General features: G+C 51.6%; 1 protein-coding gene across 1 annotated transcript in view; it reads left to right on the forward strand.

Moving 5' to 3' along the window:
- Nucleotides 1-1,891, forward strand: part of Cdcp2 (CUB domain containing protein 2) — a 15,921-nt gene extending 14,030 nt beyond the window's left edge. Inside the window, exon 6 of the mRNA XM_013348495.2 lies at nt 1,486-1,891. Within this exon, the coding sequence (XP_013203949.1) occupies nt 1,486-1,812 (327 nt within the window). The 3' untranslated portion in view covers nt 1,813-1,891. The remainder of the gene's footprint in view (nt 1-1,485) is intronic.
- Nucleotides 1,892-11,077: the final 9,186 nt, after the last annotated feature.

An 11,077-nucleotide genomic window follows, 5' to 3' on the forward strand; every position in this document is an offset into this window, starting at 1 on the left:
GGGGCCTGAGGAAGTCCCTGGGCAGTGCACCCTGGGGGTTTGCAGTCTGGTTTGGCCCGATGCCCGTGCCTTGCCACTTGCTTCTGGCCCCCACAGTCCTCTGCTCTACCTTCCCAGCTTCCAGAAAGCCACTGTCCTTTAAACAGTAGAAGGAGGTCAAGGGGCGTCTGGCGGCCAGAATAGTCTGTTCTCACCTCTGCTTCATGCCCTGAAGCCCCTAGGGATTCTCTTGGGACACAGCCACATTGAGTGGTTATGGGATGAAGGAGACAAAGTTCCAGAAGGCTGGGGAGATGTCTCCGTTGGTAATGTGCTAGTCATGCAAGCGTGAAGACATGAGTTTTATCCCCAGATCCAAGCTTATTAAAAAACAAACAGAAACCCTTAAAGATGGGTATGGTGGCACACACCCTTATTTATTTATATACATTTTTTTATATATGAGCGCTCTGTATGAAGGTTTGCCTGAGTGCCAGAGGAGGGCATCAGGTCCATTTAGAGATGGTTGTGAGCTGCCATGTGGTTGCTGGAAATTGAACCCAGGACCTCTGGAAGAGCAGCCCAGGGTCTTAACCACTAAACCATCTCTCCAGCCTAGCATAAATCTTTAATCCCAGTACTTGGGAGTCAAAGGCAGGTAGATCTCTGATTTTGAACTTTACATAGCAAGTTCCAGGCTAGGCCAGACCAGTCAGAGCTAGGCATGGTGGTGTGTGCCAGAGAGGTAGAAGCTGGCTTATGTGTTCTCGCTGGCCAGCCAATCCAGCCTAATCTTCGAGCCCCACATTCCAGCGAGAGACCTTGTCTCTGAAAAACAAGGTGGGTGATTCTTGGGGCATGTAATTAGAGTTGATCTGTGGCCTCCAGATACACAAACACACATGTACATGTTCATACACACAAACACATGCCCACCTTCACTCTCAAACGAAGAGTCCCAGAAATGAAATCATGAAGTCCTAGAGCCAAGGACTCATGAATACTCAGTTTCAGAACTCTACCCTGTCCCAAAATGTAGGGCCATAGACCATAGAATCATTGCCTGGAAGGGTAAAGGCTGGGCACTTTAATGCAGGTCCAACCTCTGAAGAGCAATAGCAACATCAAGGCCCATCTTTCTGTGCCTCTCTGGAAACACTGGGCTTAACCTTCTAGTTCTCAGCCTCCTTTTATAATTATTTTAAATTAAGCATGTGTGTGTGTGTGTGTGTGTGTGTGTGTGTGTGTGTGTGTGTGTCAGAGGACAACTTATGGGAGTTAGTTTTCTCCTCCCGCTATTTGGGTTTCAGTGGTCTAATTCAGGTTGTCAGGCTTGGCGCAAGTTCCTTTACCCACTGAGGCAACTTGCTGGCCCTTCTGCTCCTTTGAGAGATGAGGTATCAAGGAAGCTGTGGCTAAGATAGGGGATCAGGCCTATGTATATTTAGAGGAACCGGGAGAGCCGTAGCCGCCTTGGGTGTGAACAAGTATCTGTGACCCCCGCAGAGAAGAAATAACACCTCCGTGATCGTGAGTGTGCTGTACATCGATTTCTCTGCTGCCGGCCACGAGGACATCCACGAGTACGAGGTGCGCTGTGAGCCGAGGCGCAAGGAGGCATCCGCCCACTTGCTGTCGGGCTCTCACTGGCTCGGGCCCTACGCCGCCACTGCTGAGCACCTTCAGGAGGCACCATCCGGGGACGAGGCAGAGGTCCTGGAGAGACCTGGGACTGTGGTGGCCCAGGACACTAGTGACATCGTCTTCCTGGGCCTCTGCATCCTGGCTGGAGTCCTTATGATCATTGCCATCGTGGTCCTGATGCTGCTGTAAGCAGGAAGAGAGCAGCTTGGGGAGCCACAGCAGGGCAGGGTGGGGCTGTGGACATGTTGGTGACATCTGAGCCCCCGTTTCCTAGGGATCACTGTTCTTCCCTGCTCATCACAGGGCTCTGAGAACAGTTTGTGTGGGTAAGGGCTCTGGAGACGGTTGTAATTGTTGTGATGTTATTAATTTTAAGGCTATTCTGCTACAGGAAAGCATGCTCCCGTTTGTGTCTCTTGTGAGCTTGGGTAGTTGGGGTCATGGGTGGCAGCGTGAATACAACACACTCATTCTCTCTTCCCCGACTCAGGGTGCAACTACGAGCACCTTTAAGTTTCTCTGCCTTCATTAGCAGGAAGTCTAGTATCGGTGCAGGGCTTCCTCTCTCTTGCATTGACTTGTGTGAAGACTCTATCTAAAGAACTCCAGCTCAGCCTCCAGGAACTGGTAAGAGAGCTGAAGCTCCGGCTAGTGCCGCTGTTTCAGCCCCAGCCACACCATGTGACGACTGAAGACTGGTCCTGTGCATCCAAGTGGATGCTAGCCCATGGAGGTGGCAATGGCCTCCTGGATCTGGTTCCTATGGACACCAGGTAAGCTGAACAGCATGCTCAGAGGTGAGGCTGTAGCTGAGGAGGCGTTGCTTTTATGTTGGGACTTTTGCTTGAATGTCTTGTCACCTTTGGCCAAGGTACTGACTGAAGTCCCATGTTCCCCCACTCTCTCTCTGATGTTTGTGTCAGCAGCTCTTCCTCGCTCAGCAGACGAACTCTCTCTGCAGCCCTTGTACTTTTTTTTTTTAACTCTAGTCCCTTAGAGTGCTCTAGTCACTCAGCTGCTCCAGTCTCTCAGCTGCTCCAGTCTCTCAGCTGCTCCAGTCCACCCACTCGATGCTTCTCTGTTTCCATCAGATTAAAGGGGACTTCCTGCCCTTCCCTGTGAGGACCTCTAGGATTATTATGCAAATTTATTATCTCTCCCTTCTCCAGAGCTCTACTTGATAGCAAGAAGTGGAACACTCTTGTTAATGAAAAATAAACAGACGATACATTTATAACCTACTGTTTGTCCCTGCTCACCTTTATACTGCATAACGATCACTCGAGGAGTCCTTGCATAGGAGCTGGGGTCTCCAAACTCAAGCTGCTGACCACTGGGATTGGGTTAAGAAGACAGAAGCCCCATTACAGCACAGCTCATTCGGCAGCTCATGGGGCATGCACTTGGCCCCAGACTCTGCTCTCTGTGAGGGAGGCAGCCTACCAGCACACAGGCGGATGTGAGTCTTGCCCTCGAGATGTATCTAGGGTGACCAAGCAGAACTGGAGGAGGAAGGGGCAAACCAGCTGGGACCTTGAGGAAAGGACAGAGAGTAAAGAACCCTTAGAGGGAGAAGAGAGGTAAGCAGAGGAGAAAGAGTCTCCTGGACACTGAGAGTCCCACTCAGTTCCAGCCCAAGGTCTTCAACTTGTTTGCTGTGGAAGCCTGAGCCAACAGCTCTACACTTCTTGTGAAGGGTCTGGGGATATGATGAATTAGGGGAGTCCTCAGTTAATCCTGGATTATCTGAACTCAGCCTTTCTCTCCCCCGACCTCACTCTCAGTCTCTGAGTTGAGTACCTTTGCCCTGGTGTGTTGTCATAGCCCCTAGGTTTTGGTTTCTGTCCCATTGCTGTGGTAAAACACCATGACCAAAAGCAACTCGGGGAGACAAGGGCTTGTTTATGTCCACTATGACGGGAAGTCTGGACAGGAACCTGGAGGCAGGACCTGAAGCAGATGCCAAGGAGGAAGCCTGCTCACTGGCCTGCTCTCTTTATAGCTTGCTCAGCCTTGTTTCTTTTTTCATTTGTTTTTGGGCTTTGTTTGTCTTTGGTTTTTTTTGAGACAGGGTTTCTCTGCACAGCCCTGGTTGTCCTGGAACTCATTCTGTAGACCAAGCTGGCCTCAAACATAGAGATCTACCTGCCTCTAGCTCCTGAATGCTGGGATTAAAGGTGTGTGCCACCACCCAACTCTCAGCCTACTTTCTTACACAACCTACGATCACCTGCCCAGGGGTGACACTGCCCCTGGTGGACAGTGGTGACACTGGGCCCTCACACATCAATCATTAATCAAGAAAATGTCACACAGATGTCTTTAAGACAGACTATTGGAGGCATTTTCTCAATTAAGGTTACCTCTTCCCAGAAGATCCTAGTTTGTGACAAGTTAACAAAACAATTAAAACGAAAACAAACACACAAACAAAACAACCACCGTCAACAACAACAACAACAACAACAAAAGAAAAAAACCATAACCAGCAGTTTCACTGTCTGGTATGTCTGGACACACCCTTGGATACTCTCCAAGGGGGCCCTGGAGTGCTGTCCCCTGGGATGGTGGGCCGTGTGCTGCTTGCTGGCACGTGTCAAGGGACCTGAGGCTGTGGAAGGGAAAATGCTCAAGGAGACGGTTATGATCCACTGGGGTTGGCTAACAGAAGAGCTGCTTCCCTAAGCTGGGGGAACAAGCCACGAGCCGGGCCTCTCGGACCGCAGAGCACACCTCAGTTGTGAGGGCAGTGTCTGGTGGGGAAGGCCTGGGTGGCAGAGCCTGAGAGACGACTTCTGTCTTCACAGACATGCCTGCAACCTGCCATCCCCAGCTCTCGGGGCAACCAGCATGGTGATTATCCGTGTGAGCCGTGGGAAATGACAGTCTTTATGGCGGAACAGTGCCTATTAGAATTTAAAGGGCTGAAATGATCTATTAGCCACCAAGCCCGGCCCTGGAGTAGTGGGACAGGATGGGTACCACACAGCCCTGCACACTCAATGTCCAGAAAGTGGGACACTGTGGGTCTAGCCGAGGCAGGAACATCAACTTTGAGTTGATGTCACAGATGAGAGGGGACCTTGGCAAGCAGACATGCTGGTCTTGGAACACACCCTTCAGACTGCAGGTCAGACAATGGATCCCTTTCAGGTTTTATCTGACTCAGGGTGACTGACTATGGGGTGGATGTTTAGGCTCTCTGAGACCTGTTTTTCTCTTGTGTGGAATGAGGATAGAAACATCCTCCTTATAGAATTCTTTTGAGGATCAGGTGACTGACTCTGAGCAAGAGCTTCTCAAAGAGTCTTCAAATCTCAGGATTGGACAGGGCCTTACAGGGGAGCAAGTCCCCCATCCCCCACCCCGTTTTCTACATTCTCCTCACCAGTCAGTCTCCGTAGTCTCCCCGCATCTCTGCTGTTCTCCAAGGACCAAGACCATCACCGCCAGTCCCGTAGGAGAGCGATTCCACAGAAGTATCCTTGGTCCTGTCCCTCAGGTCTTCTCTGCTCCAGTGGTACTTGGTCACTGATGTAAGATGCTGTACCTTCCTGTCACCCTGTGCCTACTCTGTTTTCATAGGATCAACCTAAAATGTCTTTGCAAACTGAGACATGTGCACATGGAACACAGCCAGCCCGGTCCATGCCGTGTCTGGGAGTCAGAAAGAGGGCTGGGTGATGAGGCTGACGTATACTCGGTGACGTCAGAAAGGCAAAGGTAAGTTGGAAAAACGTGTAAGGCACCAAGATGGCACTGAGAGCAGCGACAGCTTCTTGTGAATAAACCAGTTGGCCCAGGGATCTGACCCTTGGGTTCCAGCTGCCTTGGCCACGATGTGACCTTGATTTTTCTGTCTACCACCAAGAGGCCCTTCCTAGCACTCCCGGGACCTAGGCCAGGCTAACTGGGCACAAGGATCCAGGCACAGGGACACAGGCCAGAAGAGACAAACACTGGGAGGTGGCCCTATGACTGGTCCTAGATCGTTCTGAGGCTCACTGTCTCAGGAAGCTCTCTGAGTCTCTGCTTCCACGTCTGCGAGCTGGAAACAATAGCAGGAACAGCTGTGATATACACTGCATGCCAGACATGTTCTTGGATTTCTTTCCCATTACTCGTTTTAATTTTCTAATCACTAACCCCTCCTAGTCTTTCTTTAAAAACAAACCCAGGTAGGGCCAGTGAGGGTTGGTGAGTGAAGGTCAATATGAGATGGGTCAATGCTACCAAAGTCTGCATTCCCAGAGCACACATGGTGGAGGAAAAGAGCCACTTTCTGAGAGTGGGTCGCTGACCTGCGCACCTATACTGTGGCATGTGCATGTGTGTACACACACACAGTGAATAAACAAACAAACAAACAAGTAAATAAAGTGCTAAAAAAGACAAAGCCATCCAGACAACAACTCAGTTAGAGCCCAGACCTCAGCTGCTCCAGAAGAGCAAGCGAGGAAGCCGAAGGGACAGGCGGATCCAGGCTGCAACTCCTACAAGCTTCATGCTTGGCACTCTCAGATTTAAAGGGTTCGCCGCTATTTAGTTCATTTCATTTGCTGCTCTTGGTAACACTGTGGAGTCCTGTTTCTCCAGTGAGCAAACAAGACACCGAGTGCGTCACTTGCTTCAAGTCACAGGTAACAGTGGCCACAGGTGAAGCCCTGAGACCCAGGGTCCTTCTGCACATCTCCCTGGTTTACTTTTACCTTGAGACAGGGTTTCCCTAGATAGCCTTCCTTGTCCTGGAGCTTGGTATATAGTCCAGGCTAGCCTCAAACTCACAGAGATCTTCCTGTTTCTGCCTCCCGAGTGCTGGGATTAAAGAAGTACACCACCATGCCCAGTTTAGGCTGGTTAAGCCTTACTGCAGAGGAATTTATGGAACAGTGGGGTAGGAGCTCACCCACACCACATGGCAAATGGGGGGGGGGGCTGCAGCTAGGGCTCATATATATTTCAAGGCTCAGCCCCATTAGCCCCTGCTGAGACTTGAAGACTTTCTCTTGGAGGCTGTAGGGTCCCAAGTGTTGCCCTGTCTCTCCCAGACCCACTCAGAGGTGAGGAACAGATCTGACTCCCAAGCTTCTAGAGGAGCCTTAACAGACATCCCTGGTACCTTGTCAGAATCAAAGCTGTTTCCAGGACTCAGGGTGACCTGGGCCTGCCAGGGTCATCTGTGTCCTTTCCTCAATCTGTGATGTTCGTGGGCCTCCTTCCTCCTAGCGCCTCCAGGGGCTGCAGACCCTGGGGTAGGGCCTCCATTTTCCCAGCACACTTCCCTACTCCATCCTAGACCGAGACTCAGTGGCTCACTGTGCCCCTGGCCACAGTTTCCCAGAGTGCATTAGCAAAGCCCTGAGTGTGGCTGCTGGCAGCCCTGGAGGTGTCCCCCTGGCTCTACACTGGGACACACAAGCGGTTTACCCCTGAGTCTTTATAGCCACCATGTTTTGTGGGTAAGGATTTTAAGACTTAGAAGGCCAATGAAGACCACCCGTTTGATCTTACGGTAGAGGGAAGGATGGAGCAGGGACTAAGTTCACAGCTAACATGGGGAGGCTCTTTTCATGAAACCCAGGCAGTCTCCGCCGTGCGGTCTCCCACACACGAAAGGCTACTTCAGTAATACTTGCTCAGGCCTGAGGTGCACCAAGCCCTGAACCCAGTGGATAGTCAGTAGGCAGTCACATATATAAGTCTTGGGGAGACCTCCCCATAACAGTGACATAAAGCAAATAAGCCCTGTGACCAGAAAAGAGGCCCCCTAATGCCTCTGAGGGGAGGGGGGACCCCCCAAGAAGAGGGGATGCCTGTGAAGGGTCCTGAGAGATAATATTAGGCAGGAGAGGGGGAGAAAGGAAGGGTATCTTAGCTAGAATGTGTTAGAGACTGGAAACCAGAACGTTCTGGAACTCCAGGTTTGCTGGTGGTTCAGTATAGGGTCGAAGGGAAGAGAGGCACTGTTGCCAGAAAGGTTCATGGTGCAGGGAGATTTCCCTAAGAGACCTGGGGTGGTTATGCCAGCCCCTGATCTCCATGTGATGCCCCCTGAGGCATAGGGACCCCCAAGTCATAAATCGTGCACCCAGGCTTACAGTGGAAGCCCCCGAAAGTAGTCTGGTTGTCTGGAGGCACTGGACTCATACCCAGGTCACCTGACTGTCAGAGTCACCCTGTTGTTGAGGCAATCTCACTACTTTTTCTCCTTGTTGGGGGGGGGGTGAGTGTGCACCTGAGCACCGTGGGGGGTGATCAGGGCCCCCCAGCCCTTGGAATTCCCCTGGCAACTCTGTTGACTAGGCTCCACCCACCTCACCTGGCCCAGGGAGTTTCCCTGCCTGTGAAGTCAAACACAAACAAACCCCAAACAGAAACTGGCCCACCCTTGAGCCTCAGGTAAGCACAGTTCAAGCCTGTGGGGCCTATGTACCTTTCCGTTGGCCTCCAGGACGCAGAAGGAGGCTGTTAGAATAAAACCCCCTCTTCCTGGCAAGCCCGTAAGGCCTGAAAGTTTGCAGCTGTCGAAACCCTGCCCCAGGCATCCTTCCCTTTGGTTCTCTCACACGCCTGGAGAAGGGGGCTGCTGAGGCTGGAGCAGTGACGTCATGGGCTCGAGGTTACACAGCAGGAGGTTATGGATGTAGGGTCAGATATAGGAGGCCTCAGGAGAGAGCAGGCAGTGCCAGTGCATTGGTTAAATGGCTCCGTCTGACCAGTGTGACACAAGGTCTCAGTGGCTTGAAGAAGGCACCAGTGGATAGCCTCTCGGACAGACAGCAGACACCGGCAGGCAGGGGTGCAGTGTAAACAGAGACCTGGAGGCAGTGAGGCAGGTGGGCAGTTGGGGACAAGGAGGGCTTTACTGGGGCTGTAGCAGGACCCTTTACTAGCCAGGATGTCTCCAACTTCGCTCCATTTCCCAGCAGCCTCTGCTTCACTGTTGGCGTTCAGGTCCAAGTGCAATTCACTTTCATGTCCTTAGGCCCCAGCACAGTGCTGGGAGACAGCACAGGAGGGAATGGAGCCGGTGAGATGGCTCAGCCAGCAACGCGTTTGCCACATAAGCTGAGTCTGATCCCCTAGAACCCATCTTAAAAAGCCTACTAGGGCGATGTGTTCCTGTAATCCCCATGCTGTGACGGCAGAGACAGGATGATCCCTGGGATTTGCTGGGCAACTAGTCGGGCTGAATCGGTGAGCTCTGGGTTCATCAGGAGACTCGCCTGGAAAAATGCAGCGGAGGGAGATTGAGAAAGACAGTGTCAACCTCTCTACATGCGCGCACACACACATGTACATGCATGCGCATACATGAAGGTGAATGTGTACATGAGGATGCAGCGCCAGGGAGATACACAGAACAGCAGTTCGAGATTCACCAGGGTGCTCAGATGTCAGTGGCAGAAAGGGAGCTCTGAGTTAAACGTGTCCTTCCCAACATGCCCCTCGCTGCCCAAGTCTGTCCAGTATTCTCCACGCCCCTTTTAAGTGATGGGAACAGGAGAAGCTAGCTTTAGGGAGCAGACACAGCAAGGCTTGCCTGGTCACACAGCTAGGGGAGAGGGAGCTGGAACGGGGGATGAGGGTTCAGCGGATTCAAAAGCACACTCCATCGATAGTGGAGCTTAGAGCTGCCGGGTGCCTTTGTGACGGCTTGAGGATCCCTACCCAGAACTGACCATCTTCTCTAGCTCGGCTGTGGAGCAGTAGGGACTCTGGGCAGGAGGCCCACTGGGTGGCAGGTGTCCAGATCAACCTTGTAGTCCTAAATAGACATGTGGATATGTGCCTCTCTACTGGTGTTCACAAGCATGGGCAGACAAAGTGGGGCAGGGCATAGGTGTCAGGGCCGAGTGTTAGGATGTGTTTGTATGTGTTCATGTGTCCAGTGCTAATCTCAATGCTCCCTCCTGCAGGCCTGGCCTGTTTCTGTCTAGGAAAGTCCATCTCCCAAATACTTCATTTGAGATTTGAGGCCCTCCATGGGAGTGCAGAGAGAAAGGGAGATTGCGCACATGTGTGTGCATTGTAGTTATATGTAGGGTTTTCCTGTGCTTGTGTGTGTGTGTGTGTGTGTGTGTGTGTGTGTGTACTTGTTTTTTTTTCTAGATGGGGCTGAGCTCAATCTCCCTCTGGCCCTCTGGCCCTGCCCAGCATGCTGTCCGGGTACCTAGGGTCTGGGCGATAGGAGCGTGGGTCTGAGAGAGAAAAGGTAAGCATGTCCTTGACTGTGTTCCTATGCACCTGAGCCAGCGCCTGAGCCAGCTGGGGGGTCCAGCTCTGAGGACTGAGCAGCGAGCTCCAATCCTACCTGGTAGAGGCCTGGACTAAGGGGGGACACAGCGCCACCTTGTGGGCTACAAGGAGAGTTAAATAGCACCACCGGAAAGCAACCAGCTGCCCTCTGGAGAAGGGATGGGAGGATGTCCTAGGGAACCCACCCAGAAGGCCAACCTTGCCAGTCCATGTGTCTTTGCAGTTGGCTCCTTTCCCTCCATCCCCACTTAGTCAGTCTTCCTCAGCCTTGCCCCCTCCAGTCGCTCTTCTGAGTTCTTCTAGGCTGGGCGACAGTAGCGCTGTGGAGAGAGCCAGAGGCCCAGTGATGGGAGAAGCAACTAAGAACTTCCCAGGGAAGATGGTCCCTAAGTATAACTCTAAGGACTTCCCAGGGAGGATGGTCCCTAAGGACTTCCCAGGGAGGATGGTCCCTAAGTATAACTTTAAACTAAGGACTTCCCAGGGAGGACGGTCCCTAAGCATAACTTTAAAGGCTGAAACATCAGCTTGGGCAAGTGGGGAATGCCTTAGCAGAGGCAACGGCATGTTCAAAGGCCCTGAAGCATTAAAGATGATTGACAGGCGTGTTGAGTTGGCAGTACTTGAGACTGTGTGGAGTGAAGACCATATGGAGAACACAGGGTGAGCCTGAAATCTGGCAGGAGCTCAGCCACAGAAGGCCTGCAATGCCTGTTCGTGGAACTGGATCCAATGAAGCCATCACAGAGAACTGGGAAGGAATGGCCAAGATCACAGTAGCTGGTTGGGTTGAAACTCACATGACATATACTTTTATTTGTCATTTATTTACAATCTATTCTATTTATTTCATATTGAGGCAGAGTTTTGTTGTGTAACCCAGGATGGTCTCGAACTCCAGATCCTCCTGCCTCAGCCTCTCAAGTGCTGGGATTGCTGATGTGTGACACCAAGCCCTCCCTCTAACTGTTTTACAGTGCTCAGTTCAGTGGCATTTAGCACATTCAGTACACTGTGTTCCAAGTAACATCTCTGTCTAGTTACACAGCACCTATATCATATTATCGTATCATATCATATCCTCATATCATATCATATCATCTCACGTCATATCAAAACCCTTTACTCATTAGGCAGTCTCTCCCCACTCTCTTGGAACTACCAATTTGCATTCCGTCTCTATGGCTTTATCAAT

The sequence above is a fragment of the Microtus ochrogaster genome, chromosome 10 (genome assembly GCF_000317375.1).
Source record: "Microtus ochrogaster isolate Prairie Vole_2 chromosome 10, MicOch1.0, whole genome shotgun sequence".
Taxonomy (NCBI): Eukaryota; Metazoa; Chordata; class Mammalia; order Rodentia; family Cricetidae; genus Microtus; species Microtus ochrogaster.